Below are 19,075 nucleotides of genomic sequence, written 5' to 3' on the forward strand. Positions count from 1 at the left end.
AAAATGGGGCTTGGCATCCCATGGGTGGGTGAGGTCACCCTGGGGGTCAGGACTCTGAGAAGGGGGAAGGGTGTGGAGACATTTTGGGGTCCTGGGGAGGGGTCTCACATTGTGAGAGAGGAGCTCTGAAGGATTTTTGGGGTCCCTGAAGGGTTTGGGGAGAGGAAATTCATTTTTAGACATTTTTAGTAAGCGGGCCGCGTTGCCCCGGTAACCGCCCCTTACCGGAAGTTCCGTGCCGGAAGTGCTGAAACGGAAGTTCTACGTCGGAAGTGCTAAATCTGAAGCGCCGCACCGGAAGTGTCCCGCCGGAAGCACTGAACCAGAAGCGCCACACCGGAAGCGGAAGCGGCGCCATGAAGCTGCTCACCCACAACCTGCTGAGCTCGCACGTGCCGGGGCTGCGGCCCGGGGGCGGCTTCCCCCTGCGCATCGAGGTGCGGGGGCGCGGGGGGACCCTCGGAGTGCCGGGAATTACCGGGAATTGGGGAGGGGGGGCACTGCTGTTCCCCTTCCTCCCCCGGGAGCGCCCCGCCGCTTTTCCCCTCCCTCTCTCCCCTGTTCCCCTCACACCGGTTCCGCTCGGTGCCCCCTCATGAACCTCCCGTCACCCGCGTTGCCTCCTCCGTTATCCCCGGCAACTCCAGTAACGCCATTAACCCCATTTCCGCAAATAAATCCTCGTTATCCTCCCGTTAATTCCCGTTAATTAACGCCCCTCGTTACCCTCATGAATTCCCGTTAATTCCCCGTTAATTAACCCCTCTCGTTACCCTCATGAACTCCCGTTAATTCCCCGTTAATTAACGCCCCTCGTTACTCTCCTGAATACCCTTTAATTCTCGTTAATTCCCCGGTAATTCCCTGTTAATTAACGTCCTTCATTACCCTCATGAATTCCCGTTAATTCCCCGTTAATTAACAACCCTGTTGCCCTCATGAATTCCCGTTAATTCCTTGGTAATTCCCGTTAGTTCCTGTTAATTAACGCCCCTCATTACTCGTTAATTCTCCGTTAATTAACGCCCCTCGTTACCCTCATGAACTCCCGGGGAATTAACGGGAATTAACGAGAGTAACGAGGGCCGTTAAATAACGGGGAATTAACGGAAATTCAGAAGGGTAAAAGGAGCGTTAATTAACGGGAATTAACGGGAATTCAGGAGAGTAATGAGGGGCGTTAATTAACGGGAATTAACGGGAATTCATGAGGGTAACGAGGGCCGTTAATTAACGGGAATTACCGGGGAATTAACGGGATTTCATGAGAATAACGAGGGGCGTTAATTAACGGGAATTAACGGGAATTCATCAGTGTAACGAGGAGCGTTAATTAACGGGAATTCATGAGAGTAACGAGGGCCGTTAATTAACGGGGAATTAACGGAAATTCAGAAGGGTAACAGGAGCGTTAATTAACGGGAATTAACGGGAATTCAGGAGAGTAATGAGGGGCGTTAATTAACGGGGAATTAACGGGAATTCATGAGGGTAACGAGGGCGGTTAATTAACGGGAATTAACGGGGAATTAACGGGAATTCATGAGGGTAACAAGGGGAGTTAATTAACGGGGAATTAACGGGTATTAACGGGAATTCATGAGTGTAATGAGGGCCGTTAATTAACGGCAATTAACGGCAATTACCGGGGAATTAACGGGATTTCATGAGAGTAATGAGGGGCGTTAATTAACGGGGAATTAACGGAAATTCAGAAGGGTAACAGGAGCGTTAATTAACGGGAATTAACGGGAATTCAGGAGAGTAACGAGGGGCTTTAATTAACGGGAATTACCGGGAATTCATGAGGGTAACGAGGGACGTTAATTAACGGGAATTAATGGGATTTCATGAGAGTAACAGGTGCGTTAATTAACGGGAATTACCGGGAAATTACGGGAATTCATGAGGGTAACAGGGCTGTTAATTAACGGGGAATTAACGGCAATTCATTGGAGTAACGAGGGGCGTTAATTAACGGGAATTAATGGGAGTTCATGAGGGTAACGAGGGGCGTTAATTAACGGGAATTAGCGAGAATTTCTGAGGGTAACGAGGGCCGTTAATTAACGGCAATTAACGGGAATTCATGAGGGTAACAAGGGGCTTTAATTAACGGGAATTAACGGTAATTCTTCATTGTAACGAGGAGCGTTAATTAACGGGAATTCATTAGTGTAACAGGGGCGTTAATTAACGGCAATTACCGGGGAATTAAAGGGATTTCATGAGAGTAACGAGGGGCGTGAATTAACGGGAATTCATGAGGGTAACGAGGGCCGTTAATTAACGGGGAATTAACGGGAATAACGATGTTCGGGTCCGGCCGGAGCTCCCCGGTTCCCCCAGATTCGGGTGCTCCCGGTTTCCCCCCGTTATTCCCGTTCCCCCCCCCGGTTCCCCCCAGGCCGCCGAGGTTCGGGTCCGCCCGGTTCCGTTCAACGCCGCCTTCGTGTCCCGCCTGGTGCCGCGGCTGCGCTGGGACGCGCTGAGGGAGGCGGCCGAGAGCGTGAGCGGGGGAAAACGGGAAAAACGGGAAAAAACGGGGGAGAACCGGGAAAGAACCTGGCGGGGGGGACCGGGAAAAACGGGAAAAAACCTGGGGTGGGGACCGGGAAAAAACGGGGGGAAACCAGGAAAAATGAGAGGGGGGACCGGGAAAACCGGGGGTGGGGAGACTAGGAAAAACGGGGGGGGAAAAACCAGGGAGGGGGACCGGGAAAACCGGGAATAGACCGGGAAAAACCGGAGTGGGGGGACCAGGAAAAACGGGGGGAAAACCGGGAGGGGGGGGACCGGGAAAAACAGAGGGAAAACCGGGGGGGGAGAAACCGGGAAAACCGGGGGTGGGGGGACCAGGAAAAACAGGGGGAAAAACGGGAAACCGTGGGGGAAGAACTGGGAAAACCGGGAAAAATGAGATGGGGACCGGGAAAACCGGGGGTGGGGGGAATACCGGGAAAACCGGGGGGAAAAAGCGGGAAAACCGGGGGGAAACACTGGGAGAACCGGGGGGAGAATCCGGGAAAACTGGAGGGGAAGAACCGGGCGGAAAAAAAACAGGAAAACAGGAGGGGAACACTGGGAAAACCATGGGAGGAACCGGGAAAATTGGAGGGGAGAAATGGGAAAACCAGAGGGGAACACGGGGGGGGAAACACTGGGAAAACTGGGGGAGGGGACCAGGGAGAATTTGGAAGGTTTGGGGAGGGATTTTGGGGGTCTGGGGAGGATTTTGAGGGGATTTTGGGGGTTGTGGGGGAATTTGTGGGGAGATTTTGGGGGTCTGTGGAAAATTTGGGGGGTCTGGGAGGGAATTTGGGGGGATTTTGGGGAAAATTTTGGGATTTGAAGTGTCTGGGAGGGATTTTAGGGGGAGATGGGGGGGGAAATTTTGGGTCTAGGGGAGAATTCAGGGGGATTTGGGGGAGTCTGGGAGGGATTTTAGGGGGAAATTGGGGGGAATTTTTAGGGTCTGGGGGAGAATTTAAGGGGATTTGGGGGGGTCTGGTAGGAATTTGGGGGGAAATTGGGGGAGAATTTGGGGGATTTGGGGAGAATTTTTGGGATCTGGGGAATTTTTGGGGTCTGGGATGAATTTGGAAACCCCAAACCCGGGGGGGGTTTTTCCTTTGGGCCATTCCCAGGACTGAACCATTTTTTTGGGGGGGTGTTGGGGGGTCTTCCCCCATCCCCCACCCCCCTCTCACCCCAATTTCCCCCCCCCCCAAAGCTGGGGCACCCCTCGGAGCTGCCCCCCGAGCCCCTCCCCAACTACGAGGGGGACGAGGAATTCCTGCGGCGCCTCCACCACGTCCTGCTCGAGGTCAGGGGGGGTCCCCAAACCCTGGGGGGGGTCCCCAAAACCTCAGAGACCCCCCCTGACCTCCCCAAATTGCCCCCTCAGGTGGAGGTGCTGGAGGGGGCCCTGCAGTGCCCGGACTCGGGGCGGCGTTTCCCCATCTCCAGGGGGGTTCCCAACATGCTGCTGACTGAGGATGAGGCCTGAGGGGGGGTCAGGACCCCCCAATTTATGGGGGGGGGTCCTCAAAATGGGGCTGAGACCCTTCCCCACAAGAAAGGATCGTTGGGAGTGTGGGAAAACCTCGAATTCCCACGGGAAAACCCCAGAATTCCTATGGAAAACCCTGAATTTCCACAGAAAAACCCCAAAATTCCCACGGGAAAATCCTGAATTTCCACCAAAAAACCCAAATTCTCATGGGAAAACCCTGAATTTCCACAGAAAAACCCAAAAATTCCCACAGGAAAATCCCAAATTCCCACGGAAAACCTCGAATTCCCACAAAAAAAAACCTAATCCTCATGGGTAAGACCCCAAAATTCCCACGGGGAAACCCCAAAATTCCCACAGAAAATCCCAAATTCCCACAAAAAAAACTAAATTCCCATGGGAAAATCCCGAATTCCCACGGAAATCCCCGAATTCCTACAAAATAACCCTGAATTCCCACAAAAAAAAACCCAAATTCCCACAGAAAAACCCTGAATTCCCACGGAAAACCCCAAATTCCCACGGAAAACCCTGGATTTCCGCAGGAAAACCCCAAAATTCCCACCAAAAAAACCCAAATTCCCAAAAATGGAGCCCAAAATTCACCCCCCATATGTTAGAACAGAGGGGCGTGGTCTGATCTGCCTCATTTGCATATGGGCGTGGTTACGATTACTTCATTTGCATTTTTGGCGGGAATTGTTTTATTTCCATAAAATGCGGGGAATTCTCTTTTTTCCCCCCAAATTCCCATTTCTTCTCCCGGAATTTCTCCTTCCTTCCCAAATTCTCCTGTTTTACCCCAAATATTTTTATTTTTTCGACACGTCACCAGTATTTTTTCCCCAAATCCTTTATTTTATCTCAAAATCCTTTTGTTTTCTTCTCAGATTCCTCTCCTTTGCCCCAATTGTCTCGTTTGTGCCCCAGTTTTTTTATATTTTGTGCCCCAATTCCCTCTTTTTTACCCCCTTATCTTTAATTTCTATTCCAAATTTAATTTCTATTCCAAAACTCCCGTTTTTCCCAAAGCTTTATTTCTTTTCCCCGTGTTGCTCTTCCTGACATTCTCGCCTTTTATATTTAATTTTTTTCCCATCATTTTAATAAAAATCCTTTTTTTTTTGGCCAGAATCGCCACTTTTGCTCTCTTTGAGGCTCCTCTCTGGAGACCCCGCTGGGATGGAGGGGAAGGGGAGGGATGAGGGAGCACGGGAGGGATTTTTGGGAGAACCTGGAGGAATCCAGGTGAGCCTTGGGAACCTGGAAGGGACCTGGAGGCGTTTCCGGAACTCCCGGGCGCACCTGGAGCCGTTCCCAAAAATCCCGGAGCACTGGGAGGACCCGGGAGGCCCTTGGAGGACTCAGCTCCTCTCTATGATCCCAGAGCGCCGCCTCTCCGCGCGCTCGCCTCGATGGGCTGCGGAAGTGACGTCAGCACACCGCGCCGCCGGAAGTGACGTCAGTGCGTAGCGGCAGCGGCCTGAGGCGGGAGCGGCGGTTGGAGCGGCCCGAGGGGACGGTGAGGCTGGGGGCGGACAGACGGGAGCGGGAAGGGACGGAGGGGACCGGGAGGGGACAGAAGGGACCGGGAGGGGACTTGGAGGGGCGGGGAGGGGCCCCGAAGCGGCAGGAGGGCCGGGAGCGTGGGAAGGGGAGGGGCGAGAAGGGATCGAGGGGCGGGACGGGGCGGGGGAGTCTGTGAGGGGCGGGATGGCCGGGGGCGTCCCCTCAGTGTCTCCCGCTGTGTCCCCCGCTGTGTCCGCCTCAGTCCCTGTCCCCTCTCTGTCCCCGCGTCCCTTCAGGGTCCTCATCCTCCCCCGTACCCCCCCCCCAGCTCTGTCGCTGTCCCCTCTCTCGCTGTCCCTCTCCTCACCCTGTCCCGGTGTCCCTCAGCCCGTCCCCATGTCCCCACGCTGTGCCGCTGTCACTCACCCTGTCCAGTCCCCGTGTCCCTCCATATCCCCCCACCCTGTCCCCTCAGTGTCCCCTCAATGTCCCCCACAGGCGCCATGTCCTCGACGTCACAGAAGCACCGGGACTTCGTGGCGGAGCCGATGGGGGAGAAGCCGGTGGGGACCTTGGCCGGGATCGGGGACGTGCTGGGCAGGAAGCTGGAGGAGAAAGGCTTCGACAAGGTGGGACTTGGGGACACCTGGGGACATCGGGGACACGTAGGGAGGGGTTTGGACAAGGGGGGACCATGGGGAGGGACGCTGAGGAAAGGCTTGAACTAAAAGGGATGGTCCCAGGGGCTTGGGGACACCTCTGGGGACACGGCAGGGCAGGATGAGGGATGGGAGCACAGGAGGTGCTGGGGACACACGGAGCGAGGGGAGCACTGGGGAAGGTGTCAGTGATGCCCCGGTGCCAGCGCTGTCCCCTCATTGTCCCCTCCCTGTCCCCCGGGTGTCCCCTCAGGCGTACGTGGTGCTGGGGCAGTTCCTGGTGCTGCGCAAGGACGAGGAGCTGTTCCGGGAGTGGCTCAAGGAGACGTGCGGGGCCAACGCCAAACAGAGCCGCGACTGCTCGGGCTGCCTGCGCGAGTGGTGCGACGCCTTCCTCTGAGCCCCCCGCCCCCGGGCACCCCGAGCCCCCCCTGCACCCCACAATCCTGCCCTGCACCCCAAAACACAGCCCTGCACCCCAAAACACAGCCCTGCACCCCAAAACCCCCAAATTCCCGGCGAGTTCCAACCCTTGGAAGGGCTGGGGGCTCCCCAAATCCCCCCCCCAGGGACCCCAAAACCACATCTGGGAACGCCCGACCCCAAAATTCTCCCAACTCCCTCCATGCACCCCCTCCCCAACCTCCCCCCACACCCCTGGGACCCCCAAACCGGTGCTGCCACCCTCCCAAAACTCATCCCGGGGGGGGTCCCAGGGTGCCACCCCTCTCCTGTCACCCCAAAACCACCTGGGGGGGGTGAAGGGGGTCCCCACCTCCCCCTCCCCCCACCACAGGGTGGGATTTTGGGGTGCCATCCTCGCAGGGAGTTCATTTGGGGTGTCCCCCCACGCCATTAGTGTTACTTTGGGGTGCCCCCACCCGCCCCCCCCACAGGGGGTCTGTGTTATTTCGGGGGTGCCCCCCCGAGTTTGTTTCTAAAATGATTTTCTAAACAATAAAGGTTTTGCTGTGCTGCATCTGGACCCGTCCTGCTATTTGGGGGGGGGGAGGATTTAGGAGGCCTGGGAAAAGGATTTTGTGATTGTGGAGAGGATTTGGGGTGCCCGAAGAAGATTTGGGGGGCCTGGGGAAGATTTTGGGGGGCGCAGGGCGGCCGGGGTCCTCCAGAGCAGACAAGTTTGACCTCCGGGCTGTCCAGAGCGGCCTCCTCCAGAGCAGACAAGTCGCAGCTCCCGGGTCAACGAGCGCGGCCAGAGCGGCCCCGGGAACTTCCGGCCCAAACCACTTCCGGCCCCGAACACTTCCGGTTCGCGGCTGTGGCGGGAGGATTCAATCATGGCCGCGGCCGCCGCCGCCTCCTCCCGGCGCCGCCGCCGCCCCCGCGGCCACCCCAACCCACTGTTCGCCCGCTGGCTCCGGGAGTGGCGGGACGAGGCGCAGGGGACATGGGCGAGGGGCACCTATGAGAGGGTAGGGCTGTGGGGAGGGGTCCCCGGTGGCATTTAGGGCCCCCCAGGTGCGCGATTCTGGGGTCCACAGGTGAAAATTGAGGTTTCTGGGTGGGAATTTTGGGGTCTCCGGGTGGATTTTGAGGTTTCTGGGTGAGGGTTTTGGGGTCTCCAGGTGGATTTTGAGGTTTTTGGGTAGGGTTTTGGGGTCTCCAGGTGAATTTTGAGGTTTCTAGGTGCGTCTGGGGTCTCCAGGTGGGTGATTTTGGGATTCCCCAGGTGAATTTGGGCATCCCAGGGTGCTACTTTTGGCCACCCCGAGGTGTATTTTGGGTTCCTCAGGTGTGTCCCAGGTGTATCCCAGGATTATTTCAGGTGTATCCCAGGTGTGTTTCCCAGGCCCTGCGCTCCCTGGCCCGGTTCCCCCTCCCGCTCCGTTCCGGCCGCTCCGCCGCCATCTTGCAGCACTTTGGCCCCGCCCTCTGCGCCCGCCTCGACCAACGGCTGCGCCAGCACCGGCAGGGTGGGCGGGGCCTGAAGGGGCGGGGTTACGAGGGGGTGTGGTCTGTGATGGGTGGAGCCTAACGAGGGTGTGACTCTGAGTGGGTGTGGCTTGTGTTGGGTGGGTCTGGGGGCGTGGTCTCGGTTGTTTTGTGGGTGGGGCCTAAAGGGGTGGGGGCTCAGAGTGGGTGTGGCCTGTAAAGGGTGTGGTTGGGGCATAGCCTCGAATTGTGTGGCTGGGGACGTGGCTTGAGGGAGCCCCACCCACCAGTGATGGGAAATTAAGGGTGTATAATGGTGGGAGGGGCGTGGCCTAAGGGGTGGGGGCTTTGTGGGCGGAGTTTGGTGGGAGGTGGCTCTGAAAGGGGTGGGGCTAAATAGGGTGGGGTTGGTGGTGGGTGTGGCCTCTCAGAGGCAATTTGCATGCTAATTTGCATGTTAATTTGCATCTTAATTGCATACCCAGAGCAGGGGCTCCCCCCCACGCCCCCTCCCCATGGGCGGGGCCCAGCCTCTCCCTCAGCCCCTCCCAAGGTGAGTCCCACCCCCCCTCCCCCACCCAGGCCACCCCCCAGCTCCCCCATTGAGGGGGGAGGGGCAGAAGAGGCCCCACCCCCATCTTTGCCCCTCCCCCCTCACCCAGCACCGCCCTCGCCCGTCCCGGCCCCTCCCCCGCTCCGCCGGCCACGCCCTGCTGCAGGTCCTGAGCCAGGTGAGGGGGAGGGGACACACCTGGGGGTGGGGGAGGGGTTCAGCTCCCTGCCCCTCCCCCCTCCTGAGCCAAAGCCCCTCCCCCAGCACCCGGAGCCCCTCCCAGAGGCGGAGCTGCTGCAGCAGGCCCAGCCCCTGTGTGACCACGCCCTGACCCCGGTGAGTGACCCTTCCCCCACTGCCCCTCCCCCTTCATGGCACCCACAGGTGTGGGGGAGGGGCTCACACCCCCCCTCCCCCCCGTGTCCCCTCCCCCACAGGCAGCTCTGGGTCCCCTCCTGCGCCGGGGCCTTGTGCAGAGGAGTGACCGCCCCCCCCGGTATGGCCGGGACCCCCCAGGGACCCCCCTGAACCCACCTGGGATCCCCCTGAACCCCCAGACCCACCTGGGACCCCCTCAGAACCACCTGGGACCCCCTGATACCCCGCTCTGAACCCCCAGACCCATCTGGGACCCCCTGAACCCCCTTGGGATCCCTCAAAACCTCCTTGGGACCTCCCAAAAGCCCCCCAGGACCCTCCCAGAACACCCTTGGGACCCCCCAGGACCCCCTTCGGGCCTCCCCTGAACTCCCAGACCCACCTGGGACCCCCCAGACCCATCTGAGACCCCCTGAACCCCCTTGTGACCCCTCAAAACCTCCTTGGGACCCCCTGGGACCCCCCTGAACCCCCAGACCCACCTGGGACCCCCTCAGAACCACCTGGGACCCCCTGAACCCCCTTGGGACCCCTCAAAACCATCTTGGGACCTCCCAAAAACCCTCCAGGACCCTCCCAGAACACCCTTGAGACCCCCCAGGACCCCCTTCGGACCCCCCCTGAACCCCCAGACCCACCTGGGACCACCCAGACCCATCTGAGACCCCCTGAACCCCCTTGTGACCCCTCAAAACCTCCTTGGGACCCCCTGATACCCCTCCCGAACCCCCAGACCCACCTGGGACACCCCAGAACCCCCTTGGGACCCCCCTGGAACCCCTCTGAACCCCCAGACCCACCTGGGAACCCCCTTGGGACCCCTCAAAACCTCCTTGGGACCCCCGAAAAACCCCCCTGGGGCCCTTCCAGAATCCCCTTGGGATCCCCAGACCCACCTAGGACCCCCCAAACCCCCTTGGGACCCCCTGAATTCCCCTGAGACCCCGCAGGACCCCCCAGTCTCACCCCTCCCCCCCCCACCCAGGTACTCTCTGACCCCGAAGGGGCGGAGCCTCGCCCAGGCCCCGCCCCCTGCCCAGGTGCACCCACAGCGCCCCCTGGCGGAGCAGGACGAGAACTGCGCCCCCTCCCCCCCTCCGTGAGTTTTGGGGGGGCTGGGGGGGGGTGGGGACACTTGGGGGGGGTCACAAACACCTGGGGGGGGTTGGGGAGGGGTCACAAACACCTGGGGGGGGTTGGGGAGGGGTCACAAACACCTGGGGGGGTTGGGGAGGGGTCACCCCCCCCACCCAGGTGAGTTTGGGGTCCCCTCAGGTGCGACCCCCAGGAGGAGTTCGAGCTCCGGCCCGGCGAGTTCGACATCGTGCTCTGCGCTGACGTCACCGAGGCCAACGGGTGCTGTCACCGCCCCTGCCACCCACGGGGTGTCCACACCCCCACCCGTGTCACCCATGGGGTGTCCTTGTGTCCCCATGGTGTTCTCATGTCCCCTTTGATGTGTCCCCTGTGTCCCTTGTTCCTCCTGACATGTCCCCTGCTGTCCTTGATGTCCCTATGTTCCCCTGACGTGTCCCCTGTGTCCCTCTGATGTCCCCCCTGACCTGTCCCCACTGTCCCCATGATGTCCCCCTGACATGTCCCCTTCTGTCCCCAGCCCCGCCAGGGGAGTCCCTGCTGTCCCCATGTCCCCCTGACGTGTCCCCTGATATTCCCCTGACCTGTCCCCTGCTGTCCCCATGTCCCCCTGACGTGTCCCTTGATGTCCCCATGTCCCCCTGACGTGTCCCCTGCTGTCCCCAGCCCCGCCGGGGGGGTCCCGGCCCTGCTGCGCTCCCGGGGGGTCCCGGTGCTGCTGCGGCGCCTCCACGTCGGCGACTTCCTGTGGGTGGCGCGGGAGAGAAACCCGCCCCAAGGTGGGCGGGGCCTGGGGTGGGCGGGGCCTGCTGAGTGGGTGGGGGTTAATGGGTATGGTTTTTAGTGGGTGGGGCCATTGTTAATGGGTGTGGCCCTCTGTTGGTGTGGTACATTATGGGTGTGGTCATTAATGGGTGGGGTCATTGGTGGTGGGTGTGGTCATTAATGGGTGGGGTCATTAGTGGGTGTGGTCATTAATGGGTGTGGTGCATGATGGGTGGGGTCACTAATGAGTGTAGTCATTAGTGGGTGTGGTCATAAATGGGTGGGGCTACTGATAATGGGTGTGGTCACTGGTGGGTGTGGCCATTGGTAATGGGTGTGGTCACTAATGGGTGTGGCCACTGATGGGTGTGGACATTGTTAATGGGTGAGGTCATTGATAATGGGTGTGGTCATTAGTGGGTGTGACCATTGTTTATGGGTGGGGTCATTAATGAGTGTAATCATTAGTGGGTGTGGTCATAAATGGGTGGAGCCATTGATAATAGGTGTGGTCACTGATGGGTGTGGTCACTGATGGGTGTGGTCATTAATGGGTGGGGTAATTGATAACAGGTGTGGTCATTAGTGGGTGTGGTAAATTATGGGTGTGGTCACTGGTGGGCATGGCCATCACTAATGTGTGTGGCCATGCACTGACCACACCCTGAGGAGGGTGGGCGGGGCCTGGCAGTGACCCCACCCCTTGCTGGGGCGGGGTTTGCTGATTGTGGGCGTGGCTCTGTTGTGTGTGACCCTTTGGCCCCGCCCCAGGCCACGCCCCCCGGGAGCTGGCGCTGGACGTGGTGGTGGAGCGGAAATCGGCGCCGGATTTGGGGAACAGCCTGAGGGACGGGCGGTACCGCGAGCAGAAGGTGGGGCTGGGACACTGGGACGGACTGGGAGGGACTGGGGGACACTGGGGGGGACTGGGGGGGCTCAGGGTGTGACTGGGGGCTCTGGCCCTGTCCCTCTGTCTGTGTCTGTGTCTGTCTGTCCCTGTCCCCCTGTCCCTGTCCCCATGTCCCTCTGTCTGTCTGTGTCCCGTGTCCATGTCTGTCTGTCTGTCCTGTCCCTGTGTCCATCTGTCCTGTCTCTCTATCCCTGTCCCATGTCCGTCTGTCCCGTGTCCCTCTGTCACTGTTCCCGTGTCCGTCTATCTGTCCTGTCCCTGTCCCCCGTCCATGTCCATCTGCCCCGTGTCTGTCTGTCTGTCTGTCCCTGTCCCCCTGTCCTCGTGTTCCTCTGTCTGTCCTGTCCCGTGTCCGTCTGTCCCTCTGTCCCTGTCCCCCTGTCTGCGTCTGTCTCTGTCCCTGTGTCTATCTGTCCCTGTCCCCCATCCCTGTCCCATGTCCGTCTGTCCTGTGTCCCTCTGTCTGTCCCTGTCCCTGTGTCTGTCTGTCTGTCCTACCCCTTTTCCCCTGTCCGTGTTTGTCTGTCCCTGTCCCTGTGTCCGTCTCTCTGTCCGTGTCTGTCTGTCTGTCCCTGTTTATCTGCCCTGTCCCGTGTCCATCTGTCTGTCCCTGTTCCTCTATCCCTGTCCTTGTCTGTCCGTCTGTCCTGTCCCGTGTCCCCCTGGCTGTCCCTGTCCCCCTGTCCCTGTCTGTCCCTGTCCGTGTTCTTCTGTCTGTCCCCGTGTCCCTCTCCCTGTCCCCGTCTGTCCCATGCCCATCTGTCCCTGTGTTCGTCTGTCTGTCCCTATCCCGTGTCCCTGTCCGTCTGTCCTGCCCCTGTCCCTGTCCCTGTCTGTCTGTCCCTGTCCCGTGTCCCTCTGTCCGTCCGTCTGTCCTGTCCCTGTCCCGTGTCCCTCTGTCCGTCTGTCTGTCCTGTCCCTGTCCTTGTCCATGTCCATCTGTCCCTGTCCCTGTCTCTGTCTGTCCGTCTGTCCCTGTCCCTGTCTGTCTGCCCCTGTCCCTCTGTCCCTCTGTCCCTCTGTCCCTATGTCCTGTCCCTGTCCCTCTGTCTGTCCGTCTGTCCTGTCCCTGTCCCGTGTCCGTCCGTCCGTCCGTGCCAGTTCCGGCTGCGTCGCTCGGGGCTGCGCTGTCCCGTGTATCTGCTGGAGGAGCCGGGGCCGGGGGAGGCGCTGCCGCTGCCCCTGCGCAGCCTGCGCCAGGCGGCCGCCAACACGCAGGTACAGAGACCCCTCCCCAAATTACAGACAGACCCCTGAGACCCCCGGGACCCCTCCCCAAAATATCACAGGAACCCCTCAGACCCCTGCCCCTGCGCAGCCTGCGCCAGGCGGCCGCCAACACACAGGTACTGAGACAGAGACCCCTCCCCAAATTACAGACCCCTCCCCAAATAACACAGGGACCTCGGGACCCCTCCTCAAATTACAGACCTCTCCCCAAAATAGCACAGGGACCCTTGAGACCCCTGCCCAAAATACAGAGAGACCCCTGAGACCCCTCCCCAAATAACACAGAGACCCCTGAGACCCCTCCCCAAATAATACAGGGACTCCTGAGACCCCTCCCCAAATAACACAGGGACCCCTGGGACCCCTCCCCAAATAACACAGGGACCCCTGAGACCCCTCCCCAAATAACACAGGGACCCCTGAGACCCCTCCCCAAATTACACAGGGACCCCTGAGACCCCTCCCCAAATTACAGAGAGACCCCAGAGACCTCTCCTCAAAATAGCACAGAGACCCCTCCCCCAACACCCAGGTACTGGGACCCCTCCCCAAATTACAGAGAGACCCCTGAGACCCCTCCCCAAATAACACAGGGACCCCTGAGACCCCTCGCCAAATTACAGACCCCTCCCCAAATAACACAGGGACCCCTGAGACCTCTCCCCAAAATAGCACAGGGACTCCTGAGACCCCTCCCCAAAATACCCCTGAGATCTCTGGGACCCCTCCCCAAAATATCACAGGGACCTCTCCCCAACACCCAGGTACCCCTGAGACCCCTCCCCAAAATAGCACAGGGACCCTGAGACCCCTCCCCCAATGCCCAGGTACCCCTGAGACCCCTCCCCAAAATACAGAGAGACCCCTGAGACCCCTCCCCAAAATATCATAGAGACCCCTCCCCAAAATACACCTGAGACCTCCGGGACCCCTCCCCAAAATATCCCAGGGACCCCTGAGACTCCTCCCCAGGGTTGCTCTGGAGGGTCCCGGGGATGTTTGGGGGGTTTTTGGGGGGTCTCAGGGGTGTTTTGGGGGGTCCCAGGGGTATTTTGGGTGGTCCTGGGGGTGTTTTGGGGGGGTTCCCGGGGGTCTCAGAGCCCCCTCCCCAGGTGCAGGACGGATTCTTCGTGGTGCACACCCGGGACCCCCAGGACTCGGCCGAGTTTTTGGGGGCGCTGGGGGAGCAGCTGAGGAGGAGATTTGGGGTGAGGGGGGGTCTGGGGGGGTCTGGGGGAGCAGCTGAGGAGGAGATTTGGGGTGAGGGGCGTGGGGAGGGGTCTGGGGGAGCAGCTGAGGAGGAGATTTGGGGTGAGGGGCGTGGGGAGGGGTCTGGGGGAGCAGCTGAGGAGGAGATTTGGGGTGAGGGGGGGTGGGGAGGGGTCACAAAGCGGGGGGAGGGGACATGGGGGGGGTCTGGGGGGCTTTGGGGGACACAGGGAGGGAAATTTGGGGGGTAAAAGGGGGGCTGGAGGGGGGGACAGGGAGGGAAAATGGGGGGGATGTGAGGGGGGGATGGGGGAAAATTTGGGGGGGATTCTGGGGGGACAAGGGGGTAATTTGGGGGGGATGGGGAGGGAAATTTGGGGGATTTTGGGAGGGAAAAGGGGAAAATTTTGGGTGGGGGTCACAGGAAGAACATTGAGGGGGGGAGGGGACCTCACTGAGGGGTCCCTGACCCCTCCCCTTCCCCTCCCCTCCCCCAGGGCCGGGTGCTGAGGGCGTGGGGGGGGGGACGTGACCGCCCGGGGCCCCCCCGAGCCCCCCGGGACCCCCCTGACCCTGCTGCCCCTCCCCCGGCTGAGAGAGGGCGGGGGCAAGAACCAGGTGGGGAAAAATGGGACTGGGGGAGGGGGAAAAATGGGGCTGGGGGGGTAAAAATGGGGGTGGGGGTGGAAAAATGGGGCTGGGGGGTAAAAATGGGTCGGGGGGAGGGGGAAAAATGAGGCTGGGGGGGTAAAAATGGGTCGGGGGGAGGGGGAAAAATGAGGCTGGGGGGGTAAAAATGGGGCTGGGGTGGGGGAAAAATGGGTCTGGGGGTGTAAAAATGGGTCTGGGGGAGGCAAAATGGGGATGGGAAGGGGGTAAAGTGGGGCTGGGGGTGTAAAAATGGGGCTGGGAGAGGGGAAAAATGGGACTGGGGGAGGCAAAGTGGGGCTGGGGGTGTTAAAATTTCCCCTCCCCCAGACTCAGACCGTGCCCTGGGTGGGGGATATTTTGGTTTTCAGGATTTATTTTTGGGGTCCAGGATTTATTTTGGGGTCTCCTCACCCGTTTTTTCCTCTCCCCCAGACCCAGACCGTGCGCTCCGTGTTCTGGGGGGGTTATTTGGGGGTTTATTTCGGGGTTCAGGATTTATTTTGGGGTCCCCTGACCCATTTTTTCCCCTCCCCCAGACCCAGACCGTGCACTCCATGTTCTGGGGGGGTTATTTGGGGGTTTATTTTGGTTTTCAGGATTTATTTTGGGGTCTCGTCACCCATTTTTCCCCTCCCCCAGACCCAGACCGTGCCCTGAGGGATTTATTTTTTATTTCAGGGGAGTATTTTGGGGTTCAGGGTTTATTTTGAGGTCCCCTGACCCCATTTTTCCCCTCCCCCAGACCCAGACCGTGCGCTCCGTGTTCTAGGGGGGTTATTTTGGGGTTCAATTAATATTTTGAGGTTATTTTGAGGTCTCCTCACCCCGTTTTTCCGCTCCCCCAGACCCAGACCGTTGGCTCCGTGTTCTGTGGGGGTTATTTGGGGGTTTATTTTGGTTTTCAGGATTTTTTTTGGTTTTCAGGGTTTATTTTGTGGTCCCCTGACCCCATTTTTTCCCCTCCCCCAGACCCAGACCGTGCCCTGGGGGGGATATTTTGGTTTTCAGGATTTATTTTTGGGTTCAGGGGTTTATTTTGGGGTCCCCTCACCCCCGTTTTTGTTCCCTGGGGATTATTTTGGGGATATTTTGGTTTTCAGGGTTTATTTTGGGGTCCAGGATTTATTTTGGGGTCTCCTGACCCATTTTCCCCCCTCCCCTAGACCCAGACCGTGCCCTGAGGGATTTATTTTGGGGTTCAATTATTATTTTTAGGTTATTTTGAGGTCCCCTGACCCCATTTCCCCCCTCCCCCAGACCCAGACCGTGCCCTGGGTGGGGGATATTTTGGTTTTCAGGGTTTATTTTGGTTTTCAGGATTTATTTTGGGGTCTCCTCACCCATTTTTCCCCTCCCCCAGACCCAGACCGTCGGCTCCGTGTTCTGGGGGGGTTATTTTGGGGTTCAATTATTATTTTGAGGTTCTTTTGGGGTCTCCTCACCCATTTTTCCCCTCCCCCAGACCCAGACCGTGCGCTCCGTGTTCTGGGGGGGTTATTTGGAGGTTTATTTTGGTTTTCAGGATTTGTTTTGGGGTTCCCTGACCCCATTTTCCCCCCTCCCCCAGACCCAGACCGTGCCCTGGGGGGGGAATATTTTGGTTTTCAGGGTTTATTTTGGGGTCTCCTCACCCCGTTTTTCCCCCTCCCCCAGACCCAGACCGTCGGCTCCGTGTTCTGGGGGGGTTATTTGGGGGTTTAGTTCGGGGTTCAGGATTTATTTTGGGGTCCCCTCACCCCTGTTTTTTTCCCTGGGGATTATTTTGGGGATATTTTGGTTTTCAGGGTTTATTTTGGGTTTCAGGATTTATTTTGAGGTCCCCTGACCCCATTTCTCCCCTCCCCCAGACCCAGACCGTGCCCTGGGGAATTTATTTTTTATTTCAGGGGATTATTTTGGGGTTCAGGGTTTATTTTTAGGTTATTTTGAGGTCTCCTCACCCATTTTTCCCCTCCCCCAGACCCAGACCATGCACTCCATGTTCTGGGGGGGTTATTTGGGGGTTTATTTTGGTTTTCAGGGTTTATTTTGAGGTCCCCTGACCCTGTTTTTCCCCTCCCCCAGACCCAGACCGTGCGCTCCATATTCTGAGGGGGTTATTTGGGGGTTTATTTTGGTTTTCAGGGTTTATTTTGAGATCCCCTCACCCATTTTTCCCCTCCCCCAGACCCAGACCGTCGGCTCCGTGTTCTGGGGGGGTTATTTGGGGGTTTATTTCGGGGTTCAGGATTTATTTTGAGGTCTCCTCACCCATTTTCCCCCTCCCCCAGACCCAGACCGTGTGCTCCATGTTCTGGGGGGGTTATTTGGGGGTTTATTTTGGTTTTCAGGATTTATTTTGAGGTCCCCTGACCCATTTTTCCCCTCCCCCAGACCCAGACCGTCGGCTCCGTGTTCGCCCGGCAGCTGCTGCAGCTGGGGGGGCTCAGTGGGGGCAGGGCCGGGGCCGTCCTGAGCCTCTTCCCCACCCCCGCCAGGTCCGGGGGGCTCGGGGGGGTCCGGGGGGGGTCGGGGAGGGGGGGTTGGGGTCCCCAAGTGTCCCCAAAAAGGGACCTGGGAAGGGGGGGAGGGTCCCCAAAAGGGAATTGTGCCGTGGGGGGAGGGGGCTGGGGTGGGGGAGGGGGCTCTGGGTTTGGGTTTTTAATTTGGGGAGGGGTCTCTGGGTTTGGGTTTTATTTTGGGGAGGGGTCTCCTGAGCTCTGTCCCCTCCCCCCACAGCCTCATGGCCGCCCTGGGACCCTCCCAGGACCCCCAGAAGTGTCGGGAGCTGCTCGGGGCCCTGCGCTGCGGGGCCGCACAGAGGTGAGGGGGGACCCAAAAATAATTCTGGGGACTCCAAAATAATCCTGGGGAACCTTAAAATAATCCTGGGGAACCCCCCAAAAATCATGGGGACCCGAAATAATCCTGGGGATCCCAAAATCTTGGGCAACAAAAATTCCTGGGGACCTCAAAATAATCCTGGGGACCCCAAAAATAATCCTGGGGAACTCCAAAAAATTCTGGGGAACCCAAAAAAAATCTGGGGAACCCAAAAATAATCCTGGGGACCCCAAAATCTTGGGGAACAAAAAATCCTGGGGACCTCAAAATAATCCTGGGGACCCCAAAAATAATCCCGGGGAACCCCCCAAAATAATCCTGAGGACCCAAAATAATCCTGGGGAACCCAAAAAAATTCTGGGGAACCCAAAAAATCCTCGAGACCACCCCAAAAAAATTCTGGGGAACTCCAAAATAATCCTGGGGAACCCCAAAAAGTTCTGGGGAACCCCAAAAAAATCCTGGGGAACTCAAAAGTCCTGGGGAACCCAAAAATAATCCTGGGGAACTCCAAATAATCCTGGGGATCCCAAAAAAATTCTGGGGAACTTCAAAAAATTCTGGGAAACCCAAAAATTCTGGGGACCCCAAAATAGTCCTGGGGAACCAAAAAAATCCTGGGGACACCAAAATCTTGGGGAACAAAAAATACTGGGGACCCCAAAATAATCCTGGGGACCCCAAAAAATTCTGGGGAACTCAAAAAAATTCTGGGGGACACAAAATAATCCTGGAGACCTCAAAATAATCCTGGGAACCCCAAAAAAATCCTGGGGACCTCAAAATAATCCTGGGGACCCCAAAAAAATTCTGGGGAACTCCAAAAAATTCTGGGGAACTCAAAAATCCTGGGGAACCCTCCAAAATTCTGAGAATCCTCCCCAAAAAATCCTGGGGACCCAAAAAAAATCCTGGGGAACCCCAGAAAATTTTGGGGAACCCTCCCAAAAATCCTGGGGGTCCCTGAATCCTGGGGACCACCCCCAAAAATCCCCAAAATTCTTGGAATCCTCCCCAAAAAATTCCGGGAACTTCCCCCTAAAATCCTGGGAACCCCCCTAAAATCCTGGGGAACACCAAAAAAATCCTGGAGACCTCCCAAAAAAATCCTGGGGAACACCAAATCCTCAGAACCCCCAAATTCTGGGAATTTCTAAAAATCCTGGATTTGGGATCCCCTCCCGGATTTTTGGGGTCCCCCACCCGGATTTTTGGGGTCTCACCTCTGTCCCCCCCCCACAGGAGCCTCGGCCCCTCCCTGAGCGGGGCCCTGGTGCGGCTCTACGGGACCAGGGGACCCCTGGCCTGAGGGGACACCCCAATGTCACCTCAATGTCACCTCAATGTCACCTCCTGTCACTTCAATGTCACCCCAATGTCACCTC

At 58.4% G+C, this 19,075-nt stretch overlaps 3 protein-coding genes across 3 annotated transcripts; all 3 read left to right on the forward strand.

Moving 5' to 3' along the window:
- The first annotated feature begins 319 nt into the window (after positions 1-319).
- Positions 320-4,222, forward strand: TRMT112 (tRNA methyltransferase activator subunit 11-2). The gene is made up of 4 exons (XM_033083620.1): positions 320-437; positions 2,408-2,509; positions 3,734-3,826; positions 3,908-4,222. The coding sequence occupies exons 1-4, from the start codon at positions 357-359 to the stop codon at positions 4,007-4,009; spliced, it is 378 nt and encodes a 125-aa protein (XP_032939511.1). The 5' UTR covers positions 320-356; the 3' UTR covers positions 4,010-4,222.
- A 1,215-nt stretch (positions 4,223-5,437) lies between these two features.
- BANF1 (BAF nuclear assembly factor 1) lies at positions 5,438-6,669 on the forward strand. Its single transcript, XM_033083621.2, has 3 exons — positions 5,438-5,537; positions 6,023-6,153; positions 6,437-6,669. The coding sequence occupies exons 2-3, from the start codon at positions 6,028-6,030 to the stop codon at positions 6,581-6,583; spliced, it is 273 nt and encodes a 90-aa protein (XP_032939512.1). The 5' UTR covers positions 5,438-5,537; positions 6,023-6,027; the 3' UTR covers positions 6,584-6,669.
- An 854-nt stretch (positions 6,670-7,523) lies between these two features.
- Positions 7,524-19,044, forward strand: MUS81 (MUS81 structure-specific endonuclease subunit; the record flags this gene model as incomplete). Its single annotated transcript, XM_042780087.1, is given in 16 exon segments — positions 7,524-7,616; positions 7,994-8,117; positions 8,562-8,629; positions 8,739-8,807; positions 8,894-8,965; positions 9,067-9,125; positions 10,283-10,363; positions 10,769-10,881; positions 11,639-11,739; positions 12,879-12,995; positions 14,120-14,215; positions 14,714-14,734; positions 14,736-14,834; positions 17,241-17,344; positions 17,586-17,669; positions 18,933-19,044. Coding segments are annotated over 16 exon segments (1,368 nt in total), but the record flags the coding sequence as incomplete, so codon positions are not given.
- Between the last annotated feature and the right edge of the window lie 31 nt (positions 19,045-19,075).

This window comes from Catharus ustulatus, chromosome 32 (genome assembly GCF_009819885.2).
Source record: "Catharus ustulatus isolate bCatUst1 chromosome 32, bCatUst1.pri.v2, whole genome shotgun sequence".
Classification (NCBI taxonomy): Eukaryota; Metazoa; Chordata; class Aves; order Passeriformes; family Turdidae; genus Catharus; species Catharus ustulatus.

Excerpts from the sequence above, each read along its gene's own strand:
- BANF1 (XM_033083621.2), top strand. The coding sequence starts at position 6,028 with ATGTCCTCGACGTCACAGAAGCACCGGGACTTCGTGGCGGAGCCGATG. Across the intron at positions 6,154-6,436 it reads AGGAGAAAGGCTTCGACAAG|GCGTACGTGGTGCTGGGGCA; the intron begins GTGGGACTTGGG and ends GTGTCCCCTCAG.
- TRMT112 (XM_033083620.1), top strand. The coding sequence starts at position 357 with ATGAAGCTGCTCACCCACAACCTGCTGAGCTCGCACGTGCCGGGGCTG. Across the intron at positions 438-2,407 it reads GCTTCCCCCTGCGCATCGAG|GCCGCCGAGGTTCGGGTCCG; the intron begins GTGCGGGGGCGC and ends GGTTCCCCCCAG. Across the intron at positions 3,827-3,907 it reads TCCACCACGTCCTGCTCGAG|GTGGAGGTGCTGGAGGGGGC; the intron begins GTCAGGGGGGGT and ends TTGCCCCCTCAG.